At 38.2% G+C, this 26,732-nt stretch overlaps 2 protein-coding genes and 1 long non-coding RNA gene across 3 annotated transcripts in view; 1 reads left to right on the top strand and 2 right to left on the bottom strand.

Annotated features, from left to right (window-relative positions):
- Positions 1-2,594: 2,594 nt before the first annotated feature.
- Positions 2,595-26,732, top strand: part of LOC137233734 (uncharacterized) — a 58,217-nt gene continuing 34,079 nt past the window's right edge. The window contains exon 1 of the long non-coding RNA XR_010947553.1: positions 2,595-2,762. This is a non-coding gene — a long non-coding RNA (uncharacterized lncRNA). The remainder of the gene's footprint in view (positions 2,763-26,732) is intronic.
- LOC137254531 (mucin-2) lies at positions 3,001-4,702 on the bottom strand. The gene has a single exon (XM_067792263.1). It carries the CDS (start codon positions 4,445-4,447, stop codon positions 3,206-3,208), a length of 1,242 nt encoding a protein of 413 aa, XP_067648364.1. The 5' UTR covers positions 4,448-4,702; the 3' UTR covers positions 3,001-3,205.
- Positions 14,987-15,822, bottom strand: LOC137252415 (uncharacterized). The gene has a single exon (XM_067788055.1). It carries the CDS (start codon positions 15,657-15,659, stop codon positions 15,087-15,089), a length of 573 nt encoding a protein of 190 aa, XP_067644156.1. The 5' UTR covers positions 15,660-15,822; the 3' UTR covers positions 14,987-15,086.

Genomic DNA, 26,732 nt, shown 5'->3' on the forward strand with positions numbered 1-26,732 from the left:
AGAGCAGTGGTAATGGCAAAAAGTAATAAACAACAACTCAGCCAAACGTGAAGTACCAACAACAACAAAATGTTAATCTTCATAAAAAACTAAAAACAAAAAAAAAAAAAAAAACAGAAGTTAAATGAAGTTACTATGGCAAAACTTCTTCACTTTGACACAAAACAAATATTGTCTCCATAGTATATATGTATGTAAGTATGTATGTGTATGTAAATCTGTATTTGTGTAAAGTTACGCAGCCGGAAATTAATTTCTTTGGGCAACAAAAAATTTAGTAGAGTTTTTTTTGTGTCCTGCTTTTGGACGTCGAAAGTACTCAAAGGATATCTGAAAATTATTTGCAGTTGGCCCGCCAATTTGTAGGAGAAAATAGGAATAAGAGTCGAAAAAGGAATAAAAGTAACAGAACAGGAAGGGGACGTACCAGGCTGGTACTCTAACGATCGTAATATACGTAACACCGTTGTTGTTGTTGTTGTGGCGATAAGGACACCCCCTGAAGGCTTGGGGAGTGTTATTGATGATCACCGACCAACTTATTAACCATATTACCTTACCTTAGAGGATAAATCGAACAAATTTACAATGGGTGGTAGAGTCTTCTTAGGAGTGAAATTTCTATATATCATGTGGTCATCCTTATCTGAAATTATATTGAGTTGTATCGCCAATTTTACTTAGGCTGTTAGGTAAAAGATAAAATAACAGGTATTGCTCAACGAGAACGTGTTTTCTTACCTTTCCATATGCATATGTACACCCATTTTAAAATATCTGATCATTACATAAATTGAAGTGAACTTTTGACACCCTTCTGACTTTATATAAAGAACCATTTCTTTGCTGGTACTAAGAACAGGGCTGAGAATGAATGAATATGAATAAGAGGACGTGCAAGGCCGCTACGCTAACGATCGTAATACACGAAACACTGTTGTTGTTATTGTTGTTGTGGCGATAACGGCACTCCAAGCAGGCCTTGTGGAGTTTTATCGATATTGATGGTCCTTTGACGGATGTAGATCATGTACGTTCCCGTTACAAACACCATTAATGCACCAGCCCGACCAAACCGGGAACGTTTTAGTATCATTACATGAAACTTTCAAGGCCATCACGCCCCGTCTCCCACTCCCTATATTCATAAAGAACTTGGGGTTACGAGAGCCTCGGATTCGCCACGGGCATGTGAGGTTAACATTTAGTTTGGAGAAGCTATATTTTGCGCTGGCAAAACCTCAATTTGGTATTTTAGGTGCCTCTTACGACAAGCATACCTTTCGCGGTTATATTATAAGCCCCCTAACCCTCTGAGAGTTCGGAGGACGAAAGATTTCCTTTAATGGCGCCCAGATGAACTACATAAATAACACGTGAGAGAAAATTCAACGATCTGCATATGGGACTATAATAGACTAACAAACATATCTAAAATAGCTAGTAAAGTAGGAGTGGGGTGTCTTTCAAACTCAGCGATATTGTTGCTATCCGAAATTTTTGCCATTAATGTAGAAAGTTATGGGATATAGAAAACCGGGACAGGATATCCATTCTCTTTACTAATGGGGCGGTACTTAGGTATCTCAAGTTCTCGAAGATAACATCAACTTTGGTTGGTCAGTATAGAGCATGGGACATTTAATCTATTCCCTGATTTGGGTGTCGAGACATGATAACATACAGGGCAGCGAGTTGTTCAACGACTAAGCATAGCGTGTTCTTAATATTCCTGGAGCGAAGGCTGTTCTAGCACGTTCCCGTAAAATTTTTTCGAGCATGAGGTAATCATGTAACAAATAATGATCCTCAGCAGCTTTAATGGTGAATAGAAGAAATATATTCAGAATAATTGCTGGTCTAACCGAGAACTAGACATTTGATGTTCATGCGGCATGGATTGGGCTGGAACACAATACTTCATATCGCAAGTGTTACTTCCAGGGATAGAGAAAATGGTGGAGCACCTTTTGTGTAATTATTCAATACACTGTTGGAGCAGAAAAAAATTTGTTTGGAAAGCTTTTTTTCAAGAGCCTCCCACGACTCAAAGTTTTTAGACCTAAGGAACTTCTCAAATATATTTACTCAATGGGATGTATGCAGTGGAATGGAATGGTCATCGCGGCTTTTGAATATACATCCATATTTTTACAATATTTGATTTTAATTAATCCATCAGCTGTGGTATCACAACTGTTCTTTAGCGCTACTTGGTGTCAATGGAGACTAGTCACAACGGCCAGCCTATTAACCATATTATCTAACCTTAGAGGATAAACCGAACAAATTTACAATGGGTGGTAGCGTCTTCTTAGGAGTGAGATTTCTAGATACCATATGGTGATTTTCTTCGTCGATATCTACTAAACTTGGCTGTACAAATCGAAAAAAGTTCATCCTTATCTGAGATTAGCTTGAGTTGTATCGCCTTACTTAGGCTCTTAGGTAAAAGATAAAATAAAAGATATCGTGCACCGAGAACGTGTTTTCTTACCTTTCCATATGCATATGTACACCCATTTTAAAATATCTGATCATTACATAAATTGAAGTGAACTTTTGAAAACCTTCTGATTTCAGATAAAGAACCACTTCCTTGATGGTACCCTAAACTTTCAAGGGCAACCGAAGGACTTGTTAACAAATATTGCAAATGAAGTTAAACAAAGATGAAAAGAATAATTACACACACAACGAGCGACGAAAAGACAAGTTTCCGGACAGACTTCGTAATTTTTGCTTCCAAGTGCCAAATGAAGGTAATTAACACTTTAACAACCGAGCAATCAAAGCCAAAAATCAAAGTAAGGCAACAGTAACAACAAAAGTAAGTTTGTTTTAAAATTTTATATACTTCATTTGCATATACCGTATGAGAGGCGAGACATGTCTGTGTATATGCATTGGTGTGTGCATGTGTAAAGGTTACACAAAAAGGTTTATTTGCTTAAATGAAACGACAATGCGCAGTAAAGAAAATTGAATATACTGCGAAAGTGATGTTTGGATTATTTTTATTATTCATTAATTTATTTGTTGGAATTATTAACTAAATATTTCTTAACTTAAATTGTATAAAATTGCAACAAAAAAGAAATTAAAACGTAGTTCAGCCTTAAAAATAGATAAAAACTAGATTATATGTTTGGTAAAAATACAAACAAAAAAAACTACTTGAAAAGCAATCGGTTAAATTAGCGCCTTAGCGCCAGCTCTGCACCGTGCCAGAGTAGGCGAAGGAACGTCCAACAGGCACATAAATGGGTGGCGTAATCAAGCGTTGTGAGCGCGGCAAAACTGGTAACGTAAGCGGAGCACTGACCACTGCCGGACCCAAATTCGCTGTAACATAAACACGCTCCGCATCTGGATTCTCCTTAGCATCTTTTGCAGGCTTTGGCGACATGGGATTATCACTAACGCCACATGCGGGATGACCAGCTTTGTCTGCTGGTGATACCGAAGGCTCAGGTGCATGCACTGAAATACGCGATGCTTGATTGGCTGCTTGAATTTCGGTAGGCAGCAGAAAAGCGCGACTTGGGCGCCAACCAGAAGGTGGATATGGTGCTTTGCGTCCTCTGATGCTGCTTGGTTGTGGAGCTGTGGTTACAGGTGCATCCTCAATTACAGGCAGTCGTGTAGTTAAAGGCGCCAACGGTGTTGCAGTGCTGGTTGTAAATGCATCAATGACATCGCTTTCGTTATCGATTTGTGGCGCTGCATCTGTCGTTTGAGCTTGCTCATCTTGTACTTCATTGGGCAGCGGAAAAGCGCGACTTGGCCGCCAGCCAGAAGGTGGATAAGGTGCTTTGCGTCCTCTGTTGCTGATTGATTGTGGAGCTGTGGTTACAGGTGCATCCTCAATTACAGGCAGTCGTGTGGTGAAAGGCGCTAATGGCGTTCCAGTACTGGTTGTAAACGCATCGATGTCATCGCTGTCGTTATCGATTTGTGGCGCTGCATCTGTCGTTTGAGCTTGCTCATCTTGTACTTCATTGGGTAGCAGAAACTCGCGATTTGGACGCCAACTAGCAGGTGGATAGGGCGCTTTTGCAGCGCGCCCTCGTTTGGCAGCATCGTCGCTCACAAACTCGGTGGGTACCCAATTGTATGATGTTGTTGTTTCAGCTTCAATAACCTCAGTTGTAGTAGGAAAATCAGTCGTTGTTGTGCCTAAACCAGAGCCTTCAAATTCCTCATCAGCAGCAAAATTGGCATCCTCTGTTGGTAGATTAAAGGCACGTCCGGGTCTATAGCCAGCTGCTGGATAAGCCGTTGGATACACCTGCCTAACAACGGCCACTTCACTCTCTGCGCTATTATCTGTTTCAATGAGCGCCGGTACACGATTGGTTCTTAACTCACGCGCTTGCGCAGTACCGCTAAGTAAGCTAGCAGCAAAGAGTAAAGTTGGCAATAGCGAGTTTAAAAATCTCGCCATTTCAAACACAAATTACTTAGAAATCCTTTAATGGAATATTTATGAATTAAAGTTCGATGCCGCCAACCGATTCGATTTCGTTTCGTATTTAACACAACAAACTGTCATCCAATACCAAAGACCGACTGTTTCTCATTCAGTTGGGGGCAATTACTTTTATATCAATTAGCGTTTATCCATTTGTCTGCCTCACAAATGAAAAGATTTCTCTCTGGCTTAAGCACGCTCTCGAATTTTGTTCTGTATAGAACTTCTCACTGATTTCCGCCTTCAATGCGGCACAAATCGAACACGTCCAAGCTTTTATCAGAATTTTATCTTTTTAATATTTATCCCTATACACAAGTTTACAAGCATAAGCATGTACTCACACATATTTCCATAGCCAAATAGGCATTTTTTACTTATTAATTATCATTCTGAACATTTTTACGCTCGTAATTCACGTTAAATAAGGCTCGAAAGATCCGAAAAATCAACTTAAAAACAATAATTGCAGGCATAAAATTCTAAACATCTCCAGTGCTTCCAACAAAATTAAAAAAATTGTAGGTACGTGTTTAGAATTTAAAATAATTTTTATATTAAATTTTTTATTTTCTGCTCTGATGTAATTTTTATATCCAAAACTGTCTTATTTTTGTCTAATTAGCATCATATGCTTATTGTTCATTATTATTATTATTATACTCAGAGTGCCTTGCACACAGAGTATATTAACTTTGATTGGGTAACGGTTGGTTGTACAGGTATAAAGGAATCGAGATAGATATAGACTTCCATATATCAAAATCATCAGTATCGAAAAAAATTTGATTGAGCCATGTCCGTCCGTCTGTCCGTTAACAAGATAACTTGAGTAAATATTGAGATATCTTCACTAAATTTGGTACACGAGCTTATCTGGACTCAGAATATATTGGTATTGAAATGAGCGAAATCGGATGATAACCACGCCCACTTTTTATATGTATAACATTTTGGAAAACACAAAAAACCTGATTATTTAGTAAATAATACGCCTGGAATGTTGGAGTGTGATGTGTGGACTGATATTGAGACTCTAGATAAAGATTTTAAAAATGTTTTTAAAATGGGTGTGGCACCGCCCACTTGTGATAAAATCAATTTTACAAATATTACTAATCATAAATCAAAAATCGTTAAACCGATCGTAACAAAATTCGGCAAAGAGGTTGCCTTTACTTCAGGGAATGCTTCGAAGAAAAATTAACGAAATCGGTTAAGAACCACGCCCACTTTTATATAAAAGATTTTTGAAAGGTTCGTGCACGAATCAAATAAGCTATATCTTTGCAAAAAAGAGCTTTATATCAATGGTCTTTCAATTCCCAAGTGTATTTGTAACTATAAACAGGAAAAACTTCAAATTTTAAAAAATGGGCGTGGCATCGCCCCTTTTATGACTAAGCAATTTTCTGTGTTTCAGGAGCCATAACTCGAAGAAAAATTAACGGATCGTAATAAAATTGGGTGCACAATTGAATGTACAATTGAAGCTCACTCTGAGTATATAATGTTCGGTTACACCCGAACTTAGACACCTTTACTTGTTTTTGTTTTTTTTTTTCAAAATTTCCTTTGTGCCTCGTTCATACTATCTTCAGAACTCACAAGCTTTGGTGTATATATGAGTTGAGGACATGTTTGGCATATTAAATAATTGGCATGATTGATATACAAACGTTTGACTGTGATTTGTGCAAGTTGAAGTATAATTACTAACAGAATACCCGGCGACTCTAATCCTACATCCCTCCATCCCTAGATGCACCCTATTTCCTTTTGTCGACACTTCTCATTCCTCCATTTCACGTTTGCACATGCACTGATCTACAATGAATCCACAGAAGTTAAAGCCCCGTCACATAAGCAGTTTTTCATATACATAGATGCGTTTAATTAACTCAGTCTTATGCATTGTGAGTAGATTGCACGTATTTCTATGAGGAAGTGTAGACTGAGCTACACCGGCGCCACCTGACATGAAAAAGTAGCCAACTTGCAAATTTTGTTGCAAGCAAAGCATAAGAAGAAGAATTTTACATTTGCTTTGGCTAAGGGTGCTGGCACACTTTGCTAGTAAAAATTATTTTTCCCACTCGTTGGTAACTTTTAAAACATTTTTCACAGTTAAAAACTGCTATAAAACAAATGAATACCACACAAAATATGTTAGAAAGTATATTTCCTCCAGTGATTCGCAAAATTTTGTATGTGAGTGGCCAAGGCGAACTAAACTTCATTTGCCAAGTCTGGAGTTCCTTCATATTTACAAATGCAACATCTTGGTTGATTGTTTCGATGTTACTGGAATGCACAAGCCTGCGTTAAACGTATCTATATGACAAATTACATTGTGCCGCGGCCTTTAATCTACGCATTCACGTATGCCCCGTCTCTAGGAACGAGATTATTAGCTGAGAAATTTTCACTTTTATCTTTTATTTCGTGCTTCCACTTAGAGATTACACAATAGAGGCGTGGTTTTGCCTACAAAAAAATAGGCATCTCCAAACTTTGTTCATAATTACCGATTATCGCAGGGAAAAACTAACATAGGAAATCTAGTTATTTAATTGATAATTAGCAGTAAAGAACGAATATCAAGATAATCTCGTTATATATAACCTAGGTCTAATCCGTAATTACCCTCATATAGCTAGCCAAAAAGCCAGCCTCCTTTTTATTTGCCTTCTGTCGATCATTGCCTCTATATTTTCTTCTAAATCTTCTGCTTTATCTACCTCTTTCTCCCATTATTTTGCTCCCACTGTCTAATTCCTTCCTCCTTACATTTCGAATATCAATGCTACTTCATGCTTGTTATTTCTATTTCTCCTTTCATTTATTTCTTAAAATTTAAAGCCAGAGCGCCATCTATGATTAAAATTTTTAGCTGAAAAAATACTAGGCACTATTTTTTTAGCTCAGATGTGTGTGTCATGTCAGTTAAAAAGTGCTACTCTATGAACTGTTTCTTTGCAGGTAAGCGAATATTTGTCTTTTCTATAAACAAGCATAAACAGATATGGCCGAGATTTGGCGTGTGATGGTTAGTAGTTTGAACAAATTGTTTTTCGTAAACCAAAAATTTGCTAAATGTCCATTGTTCAAAGTCAAGCGAGAGGGTAGAGCGTTCAATGTTCTTGGTATGACTTACCATGCCAAAAGCCTTTGGTATGTCAAATTATAGTACAACACTCATCTGAGAGGATTGATTGCAACTTGAGGTAACTGCGTTTATCAAAGGATGGCGTTTTTCCCCCAAAATCGCACTGATGCTATACAGGGTGCAAAGGTGGTATGGATGAATTTTCGCGTCAAAAATTTCCCAATGAAAAATGTTTCCTCAACCATGTTTCTCCTTCTCCTCCTCCTCTGAGCACAAATAGAATAAAATAAAATGTTGCTTGGCCAATTTATAGCATTCGAGTTAAAAATGGTTACCAATGAAAAGAGTTGCTATTCGAATGTCAACAGCATAAATTTACTGCAACTAAGGGCGCGTTATGCTGTCAGCGGTAACAATTGCCAACGGTGCTGGTGGACAACAAGCAAATTGCATACAAAGCAACAACAAAGCCATTGGGCATGCGAATCAAACAATTGTGTGGTTGTTGTACTCACATCACTTGATTGCATTAATTAAGTCAGACATATTTGTCTTCAATAAACAACAACAACAACAACAACAGCAAATAACTACAATAACAATAATACTTAATAACTTCAAATGCCACCAGTAACGAAAATATATGCAGTTGTAATGGGTGCGACAACAACAAAAACAAAAACAAATGTTATGAAGGGCAATTATGTTGAATGGTAAAATGAAAAACAACAATAAACAACAACAGCGTGAACAAGCGAACAATGCATTCAAATAACAACAATAATGTAGTGTATATTGTGCACGAACAACAACAATCAAAATATAAAACAAATGGGCGAAACGAGTGACAACAAAATCGCGCAAATTTTATGTCAACAACAGAGAGCATGAAATGTCAGTTGCGGTTGGGTATACTTGTAAAATGTACGTATGTATGTATGTACGTTCATACTTTTGTATATGCTCTATATGCGTGGACTTGCACTAACAATCTGTGTTAAATGGCTAATTGTTTATGTAAAACCAAAGCAAACCCGAGCATAACAAGAATAAAATTGGTGGAGTGCATAGCCGAGCAAGAGTCATTTTTGACTATGGGCAGTAGAGTGCATGATAGACTGACTCGGTTCATATACGAAATAAAATAAGTTGTGAAAACCGCCTCTAAAATTTTTGATTTTGAGAGGAACCGTAAACCTTTTTTAGTTTTTTTTGGTTCTCACAAATACTGCCAAAGTGTTTTTTTATTTCAACTTGATAATTTGACATCCCATTGTTAGAGTAAAAACGTTATTACTCTGATCCTTATAAGCTCAATAATTCCTTCTGATATCCTTTAGAGCTCTGCAGTAGTTTTCATATACTTGTTTTTTATGGTTTGACAAAACCGAGAAGCATACTTTAATACTTCATAGCTCAAAAGGACATTAGATGGAAATCTAGAACCTCCCAAAGCCAATGTTACGACATAAGAATTTTCAAAATCGGACTCAAAATAACAACGTTAGGATAAAAAATCCCTTAAGCTGTATCTGCAAGACAAGAAATAAGTAAGAAAAAGATTTCCTCCACCCACCAAGTTCTAAAAGTCTATATGCCTCCTCAAAGCGAAAACGCAGAGTGGCATCGGACCTTTTTAAAGGAGACCTTTACAATGGGAATGAATGCCACACCACCTTGCACTATGCTAAAGGTGCTACTTAGCATGTTTTTGTGGTCTTAGGCTAGGGAGCGCCTACCGAAAAGTTCTTTTTCTTAATGAAACTATTTCCGAAAGGTACCGATTTATATCGGTAAATATTTATCAGCATCCCTACAAGAAAAAGCAAAGAACAAGAAGGCGAAAATATATAAAAAGTGAACAATTGGCATGAGTCTAAATCGTGAAAATGCCTTTATTCTAGCAGGTTATGCCTCCTTAAACCTGTACTCAACATATCCCATCTATCGCAGGTTCAGTTGTATCCCAAAAGCACTGATGTAATGGCTATAAGTAGAATGAAGCCTGGTTTACACTTCCTTTTCTAACTTGGAAGCAATTGAAGACGGCTTAAGTTTCACCGAAATCGTGTTGTAATAACACGTTCCCTTATGCTTGGAAACACATATATGTATGTTAAGGAGACAAAACGTTATTATTCGGCGAATACCTTGTTTATTTCTCGGACCGATAAAATTATACTGATGCATGAATACGCCTATAGCGCTATCGGCCCAGAAATCTTACATTGATACTACACATGGTCTGAGTTAAGTGCCGATTTAGTAGCTGTGCTCTCTATTAAGCTCATTAAATTTGAAACACAATTGCTTCTGGGACTGCAGACAAGGCCAAATGGATTGGAAAGACAGTGCTGTTAGGATCAGCAAGCACAACTAGACGCCGTTTTCTTTATTTTTTACAATTACTAGTGTCCCTTTCTCAAGCAAGTGTTCTACTTGTTATATCCTTGAGTGGAATCTTAGGACAACAGTTTGACTAAGTGTCTGAAACCTCGAAATCATATTCTTTGGTAACGCGGACACTAAATATGATCAAGCTTTAGAAAAGCGGATTTAAAAGCAATCGCTTCTATCAATGATTAGCCAAAACTCCGAGAGATCTTCTCTCGTTAAATATTTTCCCACTAGAGTTCGTATACAAAATTAAAATAAACAAATATTAATTTTTCCAACGAGACGAAAATTTCATTTAATAAATTGACCGGCAAAAACTTTAAAAACTTACCAAAAAACAAGTGCAGATAACGCCGCCTGTCCATGCACTTCTTCCCCGTACTCGCCCACCTCGACAAACCAACCTTGCAAGCCCCCTTTCGTTTTCATAGCCAATGCAAAATTTACTTTGGTGGTAGTGACCAACATTGATAGCCGGAATTAAAGCTGCTTGTTACTTGTATAAATATTATGGAATGTTAAAGAGTGTTAACAAATACACCAACAACTGAGGCAGTTGGATAACAAGTCAACAAATGGACTTAAACGCAAGCGCACATAGGAAGTACTGTTTTATTTATATTTTGCAAAATATTGGTTTGGCATATGCATGTATGTATGTATGAGGGTCGTATGTTAGCTTGAAAAAGCCCTCATATACAATTGTGTAAATAAGGATTTGCATAAATTTTTGATGTTTAACAAACTGAATTGCATCGCCACGAAATGCAGTGTGGTCGCTTCAACTGATTTTTGTTGTTGTAGTTTTATTGCATTGTTAACGCGTAAGTGAGACGAAATTGGCTTACCGCCTGCTTCACTGGAAGTGGATTTCGCACCAAAGAAGTTTTTAATTTAATTAACAGCTCGACGGATGCTTCATTAAAAATTTGCCACAGCAGATTGTTTGTTTCTTTTTTTTTTTGTAATAATTGCTTAACAAAAATTGATGTATTTATGATTTCATTAATAAAAAATAAATAAAAAAAATTTATATAATTGACCGCAAGATTCCTTTATGTATAAAGTAGGGCTCCTGCTAACAATCAATTACTAGGCTTTTCGATTAGACGCGTGCCAACTCTTGCATTAATTGAAAATCGATTAGCTGTTTATCGAACTCGATCCTTTGTAGCTCCTAGTATGCCAAAGAAGCAAAGTGAAAAATATGTGAGCTGCAGGTGGCTTACAACAACTCCACAACATCTTTACGAGTTACAAAAAAACTATTCGAATAGTCGAGCTTATCACTAGTCGAGAGTAAACAATCAAACGATTAGAAATAATCGAATATTTTCATTCATTCATTAATTGCCCCTTAATCGCCTAAGCGATTGTACGCCAAATAGTTACGCCTGTTTCGTCATAACTGATGGCAATTTGCAGCAGCAAGAGAGATCAAGTCTTCCTCACCTGCCTCTCCCAACTCAGTGGTGGCTCCCCCTTCCTCTGCCACCTAAACTGCGGTGTTAACTGAAATACTTTCATGGCCGGAGCGTCTTTGCCCATTCGCATTACATGACCTAGCCAGCGAAGCGCTGCACTACCATCATACCTGCGTAAAGCTCAACCACCGATATTCGTCGGCATCACGGACAGGACCATAAATTGTCGATGAACTTTTCTTTCGAACACTACAAGAGCCATCTCATCTTCTCTCGATATCGTCCATGATTCCGCAACATAGATCAGGCGAAGTATGATGAGCGACTTGCAGCGCGCGATTTTTGTTCGTCGAGAGGGGACATCACTTTTCAGTTGAGTACTCAGTCCAGAGTATTACTTGTTGCAAAGACCTACTCTCCCTCTAATTTATAAGATGGCATTACTTTCACTGTAAGAAATCTTTCGCAGTATCGAATTTATATCCATCAACAGCGACGTCTTGTCCCTATTGAATCGACAATTCAATTAGCCGATTATTGAGAACTATAGTTTGAACATATTATGGCAGCCGGCGAGGTGTGGCGGTAGTGTGCCCGCTTACTACAGGTCCGGTCCTGGGTTCAAGCCCCGGGAAAACAACATCAAAATTTTTAGAAAAAAGCCTTCGAAAAGTTATCCATATGTTATCAAAAAGTAATCGACTTCATACCAAGAATGAAACAATAACTTTTCCCCATTGGTTGTTACCAATAAGAAGCCGAAAAGCGGATGAAGGTCTTCTCAAAAAGCAAGAGATTATTTGCTTTTGGCAATATTACCTCTGATTAATTTCAACGTCTAAACGAGCTCTGTAAGTTTGCACATCGAACTTCGTGTGAACTTGGTATTCACGTTTTTCTGCAATCAATCGATTTTATAATTTCGATTTAGTCGATAAAATTTCTCAAAAATTGCAATAAAAACAATCTCGGTATGTCCGCCTGCTTAAAGCATTTAAGAAGTCTTCTATGCTTCAACCAACAAATCATGCAACATAAAAAATAGATTTTATCGATCGTTTGTCATTTAAGTTCAATCAATCTGAAAAGCCGCTTTAGACACAAAGGCTTTGCACTAAGTTTGCTTTTGTGTGTGTGTGAGTATCTGTCTGCATGTCTGTAAAAATTCAGCAACAGCCTGTGCACATTTCACTATTCATTGGCAATATCCGGTCACACACACACACACACTGCTACGCATTGTTTTCGAGCTTTTGATATTTGTACCAGCCAACAAATAGCAAAAGAAAATGCTTTGCATTGTGAGAGATATTTGCCAGGTATTTGGCTTGAATTACAACTGGTGTTCAGCTGCGGTGCTGTCTATTGCATACTTTTTGGCGTACATGAATTGTGTTGTCTCTACCCAAGCAAAGGTCACGCACTGCGGTTGTATTGAAAGGAATTTGTCTGCATATTGTTCGAATGAATATAGAGGGAAATCTCCACCTTCTCGCAAATGAACCGCACTGGTCGACTTTACGCGCTTTGCTTTTGCTTTTGTTTGTCCGCAATTCTATTTGATTAGTCGATTAAGCTACCTGTGCACGACCGAGTTAGCCAAAAAATGTTGCTGGAAGTCGCTTGAGAAAAAGTTACACCAAAGAATTGGCGCTATTTGTATGCACGCACGTGTGTATTCGCATGTGTGTGTGGTTGTGTATTTGTGGGTGTAGTTGAATGGGAAATTCCCAAACGTATTCACGCGGTAACGTTACGTGAATGCCTTTTGTGTGAATGCTCTTTGGTTCATGTGTGTGTGTGTGTTTGTGCGCTTAGTAGGCTGCACACTTGCTTGCCCACAACTTTGTTTGCTGTTTTAATCTTAATCTTTGCAATAAGGCAAATGAAATCTTACACGAAAAATCTCAATTGTTGTGTGTGTTTACCAGTCTTTGAAAGCTATTTGTTTGTTTGTTGCGCTAATTAGCTTCGCTCTGCTTTTGTGTTGGGCTAATGTACCACCCTTCACTACGTCCTCATCTCCATTTACCTTTCGTACGAACTTTTCAAAACGATTAACTTTCTTGGTGAGATTAGTTTTGATGTTTTGAGTGACACATAGGTCAACATGCCACCAATTAGGAATTCTTTGCAGCTCCAAGGCCTATAACACTAAGTCAATAGGACTCCTCATATGATATTCCCTATTCAAATGTATGCTCAAGTGTTTATCGATGAAGCGTTAAGAAAACTTTTCGGTCCATAAGAACTCGCCTGCAAGAAGACTAAGGGGCGCCTCCGAATCCGCTAAAAGGACCAGATGGAAAACGATTTTAGAAGAAGCTTATCGTCAATAAAGGAGGAAAGTGATGCGATATGTTTTCACAAAGCTGGTAAGCCCTTGGTTGCTTTGACGTTGTGAACGAATTTTTTTATTAAGAGGCCCAACAATATCTCTGCTATCGTTTTCAGTATCCTCTAACGGAAGTCTAAAGTAACTAGCAATTCCAATAGGGTTGGACGAAAAAGACATGGATTTTAAAGCCGCTAGTTCTACATTGCAATCAAACAGATGGTTAGTATCATGCGCAGACACTTTATATGCTGGATAAATATTTCATATTACGGGGTCGATTCCTGTGCCCTTAACCTAATACCATATCTAGATCGAAGTTATGCTAGAATGTCGTGCGTATCGCTGGGAGTCTAGTTTCCTCCACTGCGAGTTTCGGGTATTGGACTCTGAGAACGTGGTTCGCGGGCATAGGACTCATCATTATCAAACAGCTGAGCTCTTACGTGCCGTAGTTTTATATTACACTTGCGCAGATGCCTGTTGGGATGCCCAGGCTTCTGAGCATTTGACAGAAACCGTTTGATCAACGTTAAATTTCTCTCCATTCTCGAACGTCATCGACGTGGATATTCAATAGCTCCAGAAATATCCTCAGTACACGTCGTGAATAAAGCTGCCGAGAATTTGGTCGGTGAAAGAAATAGGTGAAAGCCTCCCGATTGAAGCAGAATACTTGTTAGCTTTCACATATCAATTTGAGTAAGTTTAAGCTTGCCCCTGAATGTGTCAAGGACCATTCGGACGAAAGTAGCAGCTGACTATATCTTCGCTTCAAACGATCCTTATATATCCTGATAAAGGAGGAGCCTCCTTATTTGCCTAAGTGATTCAGCATTAAGTAAGTATGCTGAAAGTGCAGTAATATGACAGCGAGAGACTATTCTTGATGACCCTCTTACTCAGCCAGAGACGCGTAAAGCATTTTTTTCTATCGAATCAGTTTGATTTCTGCCACACTTGCAGACTACCATTCAACTTCACTATACCCGCGCTATATAACTTTACCTTTGTAGGATTGAGGTTTTCGTCGGACTCATCAAACTCAAAATCTCAAGCCAAATGCCAAATACTTTGCTAGAAGTGTTCAGCTTTTACGTTTAAAAATGTCAAAAGATAAGTTAGAAAATTCATCTTGCTGCCTGGATTCTCTTTAGTTTCTAATTTCACCTGTGTGTGTGATCCATACACGCTCATACATACAAACATGCATACAACATATCTTAATTATTTATACAAAATTGTAATCATTTCTAATTAAAAAGAAAGTTTATTAAATTTTCATTGATTTACAAAAATTTACAACTTTCTTACAAAACTTCAACAAAACACTCAAACTCCTGCAAATTACTGACGACGCTGTGGGGCTGCTCTATATTTGAGTGGTTTTGCGGCGCTACGAACAGCCAATCCTTTACGATAAGCAGCCTCTTTACGTTGACGTTGTTGGCGTAGTGCAGCTGCACGGCGGGAAGCAAACAAGCGAGCTTGCTGTTCATCAACGGGCGCAGGGAAATTTTCGGCGGCGGGATCAGTAGACACATCATCAGCTGCTGGAACGCCAGCATCAGCAGGCAAATCATTTCCCAACACATCTGGTGGGCCGTACACTTCGTCAGGTGTATGGGCTTCTGGTGGACCATAGACCTCATCGGGTATATTGCTGGTAGGTGCGGCCTCATCGAACGGCACAGCTGGTTTCAGCTCATCAGCGGAAGGATAAGGTGTGACTGCTGGCGCTTCCGGTGCAGCATCGGCAGCTACCTCCTGACGTGCCAAGTAACGTGCACTTTGATAGCGCGCAACTGCAGGACGATAGTAGACACGCTGACCACGTTGTTGAGGCTCCGCTACAGTGCTTGAAATGTATGCGCTAAAAGCGAGCGCAGCGCACAATATGACAATTTGCATTTTAGACATTTTTTGCTATTAAAGATGAGAAGCGACCCGAATTTACAAAAGTTTTAATTTCGTTTATTATTTCGAGGCTGAATTTAATTCGTTTTATATAATTTAGTTAATTCTAAGGAAGAAGAATACTTTGTGCACAGTGTTGAGTGGGCGATTACGAGGAACTGATATCGAATGACATTGAATAGTTTGCTTTTATACGCAGCTCCAGTGTACAGCTATTTACCTTGAGCGCACGTCCAGCGGCCAAAAATCGTAGCGTGCAGGAACTGCGTAACGACGAGGGCATCCTTTTTTGGTGTGAGCTGCCGCCGTATAGGGTAAGCTAATCATAGCACTGCACACGACACCGTCCACAATCACAAACTGGCGCATGCTCGCCTGCCAGCATTTGGAAGTTATGCTGATTTTATGATGAGACGTGACGAACATTTTGCGCGCCTGCTGTCCAAACTACAAAAGTTCTAAACGGTTGGTGCTAGCGCGGAAGCGACGCTAAAGCAGATAAATTCATGCTAATTGACAGAATGAAAGCGAAACCGATATTGACTGTGTTTTTTTTTTTTTTCTTTTGTCACTGGTCAATTGAGTGATGAGCGTTTTTGCCTAATTCGTGTAGCCTATAAAGCTCCTATCCGACTGTTGCTAGCTGCAGTCGAAATCAATTACCAAGTCAAAGCAGTTAAACAAGGCTCTTTTTTTGGTATGGCGCATTGGTAAAAAAAACGCAACTATAGCAAGGCGAATCTGGGGAAAGACAGTTAACAAAATGGCTCGAGATGTGCTAAGACTTTTATTGGCACTGGACGCGCGAAATGGAATAGTTTTAAGAGGTGAATTGTATTCGAATAGGCCCTGTCGCGAAATTACAGAAATGTAAGTGGCATTCCAAAAAAATCTATAGGGAAGATATACCCATCAGTAAGCTTGTGCTTGCAACTCACTTCCAGGACTACCAAAATTCACATCTAATGATGAGCTTGTCGTCCATTGGTGGTACAGAAAACACGACAAAGTTTTCGATAGTTAAGGGAGTGAAATGAGCGTTACTATTTTGAAGTCCGTTCAAATCTTCTGGACTGAATGCGATCTATCTTTGTTATAGCTCATATAGAGCTTCCCTACTGCTGGGCTACATTTCAAAAAAGTATGCAGAGGTTAAGATCGTATTTGTACCAAAATCGGCTGCTTGAAGCAATAATATGCGATTACATGCAACCAGTGCACCGCATCACACAAAGATGGTATGATACTAGAGGATTATCTGTAAACCTTCTTTAAAGGCTGGTGCCTTTTATCGGGAGAAGAAACCCATCAACATCTGGGTGGCATCAAAATCCGTTTCCCAACAGCCGAAAAATACTTGAACTGAAATCTCGCATTTAATTGTCGTTCAGAAGCTTTGAATTGTTCAATATAGACATGGTGGTCTTAGAAAAGGGAATCCATATAACGAATAGCAGTGTGAGGGAGAGAATGTATACGAAAAGGTTTATACTCGATGCATATCCGAAATGAGGATATTGGACAGCTAAGCAGACTTGTGTGCCTTGCTGTCTTAAAACTCCTTCCTAGTTAGTAAAAAACTGCATTAGAGTAATAATAAACCCCGGAAATAGAGTAAATATAGTCCAAACTGTTTTTACTCTCATCAAAAAATTATCAGCCATGCACTGGTCCACGATCCACCATTTTTTCAAACAAATCGATTACTTTTCGATAACACGCTGAAAACAAATTGTTAACACACCGACAAAACACTGAGCATACCGAGAGCTTTTCAATAAATAATTGATTACTCTTTGAAATTTAATCGACAACTGGTAAACTTTTGGTAAAAAATTTATAACTTTTCAATAAATAATAGATAGAAAATCAATAACTTTTCAGGACGAATGTATAAAATGCCGTTAACAAATTGGTAATACTCCGGCAACAAATTTAAAACTGTTCAACAAAAAATCGATAAGTTTTCGATAACATGCCGATAACTTTTCGATAAATGAAAGACAAATTTTCAATTACATATCGATAAGCTTTTGATACCAAATTGTTAACTTTTCGAAAACAGATCGATAACGTTTCGGTAGTAAATAGATAAATTTTTGATAACAAATCGAGTACTTTACAATAACTCGTCGATAAAAAAATTTACCATGTATTGATAACTTTTGTTATAGACAGGAAATTTTTACACTCCGATTATGAATCGATAACTCGTCTGTATCTTTTCCTTACCTTTCCCTGCCATGCCTTGTTAGCTCCCTGATTTTGTTTATATGAACTCTACCACGTACATTGCGCCCATATTAGGCGACTGCGTAGTGATTACAGTTACGCTTACATTTTTATATCCCCATATCGCGGGCAGATATGTTTATACATCATTGAGGAAAATATATTTAATCTTTTCGAAAATTCCTGTTTAACGAGAATATCTTGACGCTATCTTTCATTGTCACAGAAATGTTAGCGATTCACATATATTTCAAATGATTGGAATTTCGAATGAGTTGTAAGCAGAAGTTGTGGAGAGAAGGAAAAAGGTGTTCAGTGTAGGTGGGAGATTACTATGCAAAATAAATGTGACATATGTAAGCGCATATGGAGTTCTTTGATGTTGATTGTTGACGAATAGAGTGACGTGATGACAGCGCTGAGCACAAAGTAGATGGCGAAGTGCACTTGAGGGCGCTGATGTTGTTGTTAACGCGCTACTAAAAAGCTGCGAATTTTCAATTCAATTCTCCTTTACTACCACTGCCACACATGTGCACCGATTAACACACATACTAAATGTAACTTTAGTAAGAAGTGGCAGACGAAATCTAGTTCTATTGTGTTGTATCAGGGCTCTTCAAAATATGAAGTTATTGTTGTTATAGCTCCAAGGCCATTCCCTCTACACTTGCTTATCGTTTCTTTGCCAGTTCAGTGAACTAATCGTTTGAAAACATGATTGCAAAGTTACTGTAATGGTAAAATTAAAGCAGCAGCAAACAGCATGTCTAAGGGAACTTAACGGTGAAGTACGGAAAATGTAGCGTTACAAAGGATGCATTGATGTGAGTGCATGTGGGCACGCATAAATGTATCAAATGTCATTAATATAGTCAATTGTAGATATATGTACATTTTTGTAGCGTTTTCTAGCATTGACGCTAGCAGAGTAGATGAAAGCAGCAATAGATGAAATAACTCAATAAATTCTTGCATACCGTTGTTGATGCCCTGAGGGGCCGTAGCATAATTGTCGTTATACTGTGCAGCACTCGGCTGGATTGTTGGCGATCCTGGCTATTATATTAGGACGTCCGTTCGACAAATCGACTACGCTTTTGATGTAAACTCGAAAACAAATTGATAACACGTGAATAACAACACGATAACTTTTTAAAGTAAATAGATATCTCTTCGATAACAAGGCGGTCCTATTTCAACAACTTTCCGATAAAAAACCGTCAAATTTTTGATAACACGTCAGCTACTTTGAGATAAATAATCGATAATTTTCCGATGAAAATTCGATATCAAATCATCGAATCATTTTTTACATCAATTCAGTAATATGCCGATAACAAATTGGTAATAATTCGACAAAAAATCGTAAGCTTTTCGACAAAATACTGGTAAAGTCTTCGACTTTTCAATAACAAATCGCTGACAAACCGATAAGTCGTCAATTAAGTTTCAATAACCTGTCGGTAAAGTTTTTTATCGATGACAAGTTTACAACATTTCGTTAACAAATCAATAACCTGTCTAAATCTCGTCGACAACACACCGACAGCTCGTTGAGAGAAAATTGTTAACACTTCAATATCTCTTCGATAAGAAAGCGATATCTAATCGTTAAATCTTTACAACTTGGATTGAAAATTGATAAGACGCGGTAGCGCTTCGGTGCCGGCTTGTGGTGAAGTAGTGTTGGGCCGAATATACTGGAAGCGCCACAATATTGTACTGGATATTTTTCCTACAAGGTTGCACTCTACTTGACATTGTGCTACAAAATTTCCGCAAGAAAGTTTCAATACTTCGTATGCAATGCAACCAAAAACGTTCCACCAACAAAATTTCTACTACGTTTTCGCTTCATTGGCAGGTTTGGCTGTGAAGTAAAATACTACACGTCCGTGCGTTTTATCCGTTTTCACATTTCATCTAACATATGCGCAAATATATTTTAACATATGAATGCATGTGATTTTATATTTATTTCGTTTCGATTGGGCGCTATTCTTGAGATTGGTTGTTGCCCAGAAGGAGTGATGCCAATGCAAAAGGGACAAAAATCCTTCCGTAACACCTTTCTGCATGTGTGTGTGCTTCATACAATTTGGTAACTTTAAAGTTACATGCACATATCATCAATGCTTATAAATTTACCTTTGCATCCATTTTCTGTGAACGAGACCTTTTTCCCTTTAAACGAACACGTGTATGTGCATTTCTTTAAAGTAGAATATTATATAACATTTTTACAATCAAATCTCCTTAAATCGATTTTCATGGAATCAATATGGAGCACCACGCACAGCTATTTTTCACGGAGAATCGTTTAACATAGACAATTACAGAGAACTATTTGCAGAAACATACGGGAGAGTACAAACCCACTCATTTCAGATTTCATATTTTAACGAATTCTGGGGGATTAGAATCGCTAAACTGTTGAATAAATCACTCCAGTATTCTGTATTGCAAACTGGTCTTTATACGGATTACTTTGGAAATATTACAATTATACTTCAATATCACGTACTTCACAATAGCATGTGTTAATCAAACTGATTAGTCATTCCTCAGCTTGCGCTGCTTTTATACTCTCTGTTGCCTCGTCCGCATTTTTCTACTTCTAGATGTTTCGCCTTCTAGAACAGTTGTATCTTCTGCTTGGTAATTTATTTATATGCGTGCGTATGTGTGAGTAAGAACTTCGGCTGATGACTACATGTGTGTGTGTGAGATATCTCTTCACTTCGAGCTGCTGGGTATGTGTGTGCATATACTTCTCGTCGCCTTCCATGTATGTATTTATGTAAATGATGATTGATGTATTCATGTACACAAGTGTGACTTGCTTAAGTTTTTGTGGTGTGATTATTTACTAACAGCATAGTGATGCTAATATTCGCCACAATATGCTACATCCCACGCTGATGACCATTGAGCTTGTCACATCAGCCTCAATGCGATCTTCGAGCCTTCATCATACTGCAGTGGGACTCGAACTGTCAAGATGCTTGAAGAAATACTTAGCAAACAGATGCCTAGGTCACTTTAACTCCTTTTTATGGCACATTAAAAAGGTGGTAAGTCTCTAGCAGAAGATGGCTGCTGGCCTTCAGGACATCAACTATTCAGTATTGTGTAAGGTGAAATCTGTAAGAAATTGTTTTCTATTCGCCTATGGCACGCTGTGGGTATCCCATTGCCATGCCGTCACTTCTATGAAGTTCGAGTAGAGCGAACTACCTGTAAAGAACCATAGTAGCCTCCTTTTCAGCTATGCCTGCTACAGATCTACAACCGACCTCAACCTAAATCTATAGCAACTTGTATAAGTTATGCAGTTTACTAACAACTTTAATTTGATTGCAATAAATTTTCAAAAGGAAATCGCACGCATTTATTTTCATAGCAAGCAAAATACCTTACAAAAGCAAATACAACTAAAAAAATAAACAACATTTGCTAGATTTTCATGTGTGACTCTGCAGCAAAACTTTTACTTATCTAACACAACGCCCACACGCCCGCTTTTGTCACTTTTGCAGCCGAAAACTTGGTCTGCAGCGCAGAGAGACCCAGATACAGCTGTGTGTGTTTTCGATATAAGATGCACGCATACACATGCAGCGGCACACACACATGGACAAGTGACTTTTGCTCATTTGGTTTTCATGCATCTTAAATATGTTTCTACACACTTTTTGTTGGTCTCTCCATCCTTGCTTTATTTTCCTTATGAAGTTGATAAACTTGCACTTTGCCCTTGGTTTTCCTATTAACTGCAAACATTGTCGCACGAAAGTCAAATCTATACAAAATCGCACTGCACTAAACACAGCAACAGCAACAAAACTGAGGCAAAAAGATAACAAAGTTTTCATTTGAACATTTAAACTTTTAACTTCTTCACCGATAAGTGAACACCTCGATCGGTGTGATTTGCCATGGTGCGTATGTATGTGTGAGTATAAGAAATATAAGGGAATTAATCAAATGTGTGTGTGAAAATTTACATTTCTACAAGCAAAACAAAAAACGAGTGTCCATTTGAATGAACTTTGTGGTGATGTGGTGATGTAACCTGAGCACGCAATTTGATTTGTCTTATCAAATTAATGCATTTAAATCGCAAATTTATTTCGGCCAAGTGCTCGCAAAACTATCACTTTGCCAATTTTGATATACAAAACTCTAATACTGCCTCTTATAGCGCAGCGAATCTGCGAAGTGAAAGCAAAGTAAGATATCACGGTTTTTTAGCCAGTGGGAAAAATAAGCAGCACAATTTGCAGGATTACCAGTGAGCGGCAGTAGGCAGCGATGCTTATATCAGTGGAACTCCTCCGACACCCACAAAGACTTAATCCCTTCAGAAAAAACCTGTCACAGATTTATTCAAGCTGAACTGCAATATGTAAGTACTGGTATCTACTCGTTGGTTGCTACGTAATAATCTCTTCGCGTGGAAACTTAATCGAAGGCATCCATAGACTGCAGACGGTCGCTGACTGAACTGGTCACTAGATGAGTGACAACGGTGATATGGTCACAGTGGTATGCTTGGAAAATGTGATGCACACGAACTAGCGAGGAGGGCAACTGGACGGAACGAGATAAATAGGCTGATTGAAATATTCGGCCAAGCTTGACTCCGCATAAATGAAAAAAGAACCAGGCTCGTAATTAAAATCGTCACTCCTTAGGTTCATTAAATGACATATTAATGCCTGCCTTCTGAAAACTCATTTCACTGACTGTCCAGCGTAGCGGTCGCCGTGGTGTGATGGCGGCATTCTGCGCGTATCGCATGGTATGGATGGCTTCAGGTTCAAGACCAAGGCAATGCAACGTCAAAAATTAAAAAAAAAGGTTTGTTCAATTGGAAAAGGTTTTCCAAGCAAGGGCGCTCCTCGGGTGCCGGTTAGCAAAAATTCCGAGTGTGTTTCTGCCACGAAAAGCTTGTCAGTGAAAATGCGTCTACCTTGCAGCTGCCGTTCGGAGTTAGCATGAAAATGTACGTAATATCTTGCCGATTTGGAAGAGAAGTTCAGGCTATATAGATAGCCTCGGAGGTAAATTTGCTTTAATACTTCGGCATGCTTGTCGTAAGAAACGTATAAAATACACAGCTCTAAGTTTCTGAAACCACCGTAGTGGCCACCGTGGTGTGATGGTAGCGTGCTCCGCCTGCCACACCGTATGCCCTGAGCTCGCACCCCGGGCAAAGCAACATCAAAATTTTAGAAATAAGGTTTTTCAATTAGAAGAAAATTTTTCTAAGCGGGGTCGCCACTCGGCAGTGTTTGGCAAGCACTCCGGGTGTATTTCTGCCATGAAAAGCTCTCAGTGAAAATTCATCTGCTTTGCAGATGCCGTTCGGAGTCGGCATAAAACACGTAGGTCCCATCCGGCCAATTTGTAGGGAAAATCAAAAGGAGCACGACGCAAATTGGAAGAGAAGCTCGGCCTTAGATCTCTTCGGAGGTTATCGCGCCTTACATTTATTTTATTTTAAGTTTCTGAAACTTGTCTAGTAGGAGAGGATGTTAGATCCAGAGGGTACCGGACTTATTTCTGTTAGAGGATTTCTCATACGCGTAGCCTCTTTAACTTACGAATGTTTTATGGTTACAGTAACAACAAAAAACCATTCATTTCGCATCGCGGTTACCCTTGGTATTACTCTTACATTTTTCCGATTTTTTTTTCTGTCCTGAAATGCGTCGGCAGTTGCCTTTTCCTAGAAAAGTTTAAGGTAGCACGCACCCTATTGGAGGAAAAAATCGGCTCGGATATATCATTTCAAATTATAATTATACTAGCAGACCCAGCTACTCTGAATGGCCACAATCGTATAAACAGCTAAGCGTCAATTTAATAAGTAAGTTGCAAATCCAGTAGACGCTATTTTTCCGGAATTTGAAATTAAATAAAAAAATATTTATTTCTCCTTCCTCACTTTCTGGGGTGTCCATCTTATTTCTTTCCCCTTTCCTACATTTTCATCTTCCTTTCACTGACTGCCTAGCTCGTACCCTCCCTCCTATTCTATCAAATTTCCCTTAATGTCTCTATCCTTCTGCCACTGATTCCCTTTCTCCTTCACCCATTTTTGCATCTTCTCACTACGCCCACAATCCTTCGTCAATATTTTATATCTGCTAAACTCAATCAGCTTTCTTAATCTTATTCGCTTTGTTAAATTTGATGACTTTGCTGAAATTAATCATATTTTGTAACTACGTGCGCTTCTCCTCCTACTCCTGCAAGCAAATGTTGTTTATGTTTTTCCATAATAAGTATTTATTTAAGCCATGTTTAACATTCATTGGCTATAATAATTTCAAAATTTACGACTCTCATTTGATTGCTTTTGTTTTACTCGCTTCCTGCACAACTGAAACCCAAAAATGAAAATGCTGATATTTTAGGCAAACAAGCTTGGGCGGCATCCTTTAAGGCAATGACTATCCTTTTATGGCTTGCATTTGAGTTTTCGTGATTGTTAAGAACATTTTCTTAAAATTTCAAACTTCTTGCATTTATATTTTTACGAGTAATGAATAGAAAATGGCAAATAAAATTTCTTTTATTACTATGAATTATACAAGAATAAATTCGGGTTTGCTTATTGTGTGATGAGCAGCATAAACGGTGATGGGGTAAGGAAGTGCAGACGTATAGAACATAAATGTGGTAAATTCGTTGGTTTTGGTGTTTAAAAAGAAGTTGAGCAAAACCTGTGGTTATTTGTGCTTGGGTAGTAAATTTGGTATTCATGAGATTCAATTTTCATTTATCTTTGGTAAAGGACAAAACCGCAAAATGTTGAATTGTACATTTTGTACTTGCGGCATGGAGCACCATTCTTGGGATAATTATTCTATGTACTTCATTTATTATTATTATTATAATTTGGTAGTAAAAATCACTATTCCATGTATTATTTTTGGTCTTGGCGATAAGCGTTACAATGATTTATGAACAATATTCCTTAATAAAAATATATAAATAATTGGCGCGATTTACCTCCGAGGAGATTAAGCCGAGCTTTGCTTCCAATTTGCATCGTGCTCCTGGCGGGGCGGAACCTACACGTTGTATGCCGACTCCGAACGGCATCTGCACTGAGAACTTTTTCATGCATAAATACGCTCGAAGTGTTTGCCATATCACTGCCGGGGGGTGACCCGTTTAGAAAAACATTTTTTTTAATTGAAAAAAAAATTAACTTGTTTCTAAATTTTTGATATTGCTTTGTCCGGGACTTAAGCCCAAGACCTTCGGTGTGATAGGCGAAGCACGCCACTACCACAGCACCGCTGCCGTCTTGTAAATTTTTGTTTTGAGACAAACCGATTTCAGCGTTGTCCATCTTCAGTGTCTTTTTTCGTGTTGTCGCGATTTTCTTCAGTTGCATGCTTTATAGTCCTCTGTTTTTATAGTTCTGTTCTGCCTTTCGTTTAAGTACGCCTTGTATGTATAGCAGTAAATTAGTTCGTTTGAATGCAAGAGCTGCTGATTACGTGGATTAAGCTAAGTTTTAGCCCCTGTGGCGATTTAGTAAATGAAGAACATAACTACGCTGATCCAGCGTTTTGCTGAGCATTGTAGCTTCATCAGGGGTAAAACTGAACTTGTTGTATTTTTTATGACATCATCAACAAAACTTCTAATTTGAAATGATTTTTATTTGTTTGTTTCCTTGGGGTTGATATCGTGTTCTGATCCTTGCACCAATTTCCTGGTCTATTCTTTTTGCATTGCATAGTGATTTGAGAGCTTTGAATAAGACGTCTGGCATATATTATTATGGTGAGGAATATTTTCACTGTATTTTAATAGCAATCTGGCTGGGATAGTTTGCAGCTGATTGACACAACATACACAAGGTTTTTCTTTCTTTTTTCTCGACTTCGAGGAGCTCAACCTATCGCAAGAAAGTGGACTGGTGCATTTAATATTACCACATCACGGCAGAAAATCCCGTATCTTAAAATTGTTGTTAAAAACGGATTAGTTTCATAAAAGCACTAACCAATACTTTTGTTCAAAACCGCCCTAAATGTTTACGTTAGATAGGGCGTTGGTGAAACAAATTGTGGGACAGGGCGTCTTTGAAACAAATCCTGAGATAAGGTGTTTTTAAAAAAAATTTGAGTTCCGATATTTTCGAACTGGCCGCCGAGATAAGGTGATATTCCACTCAGCCGTCTATATACAAAGTAAACGCTTCCTTCATTGTTTTAATATAAGAGGAGTCCAAATACCACCATCTTTTCTTCTTTCCTTACACCTTTGCACACTCACTGACCAAAAATATTATTCCTATGAGAGGCGTATCCAAAATACTAATTAGTTTAATTTTTTTAAGCTCAAACACCAATAGTTTTAGATAAAAAATTATGATAATTTCGTTGAAGTAAAAATAATGACGGTTTCTGTGTTAATCCTGACCGAGTTTGCATTTATGTGCAATCAAGTTTTTCGTAGAATTAGCAAATTATCTGGCTTTTCTCTAGCCTCTTAATTAGCACCAGTCACCCATTTGCTCGGTAAATATAAATTAGCCCGTAAAAGTAGTTACGTAAGATGCAGTTAATGTTTATACTGTTGTGCCCTAGATAAGACTCCCGTTGTATTAAATTTATCAACTCAAAATAGGCAATGTTTGGCAAATACAAACATAAATACTTAAACAGCAAAGGGTGACTCAATTGGCGAGAATCAACTATGTTTCAAGATGAGTATTTATGATTCATTTCTTGAAGAAATTTTTTCCTGTCATGCCTTTACACGTAGCCTACAAAAAGTATTTACTTTATATCACTTTTAACGTATTTTTTC

The sequence above is a fragment of the Eurosta solidaginis genome, chromosome 5 (genome assembly GCF_040869045.1).
Source record: "Eurosta solidaginis isolate ZX-2024a chromosome 5, ASM4086904v1, whole genome shotgun sequence".
NCBI lineage: Eukaryota > Metazoa > Arthropoda > Insecta > Diptera > Tephritidae > Eurosta > Eurosta solidaginis.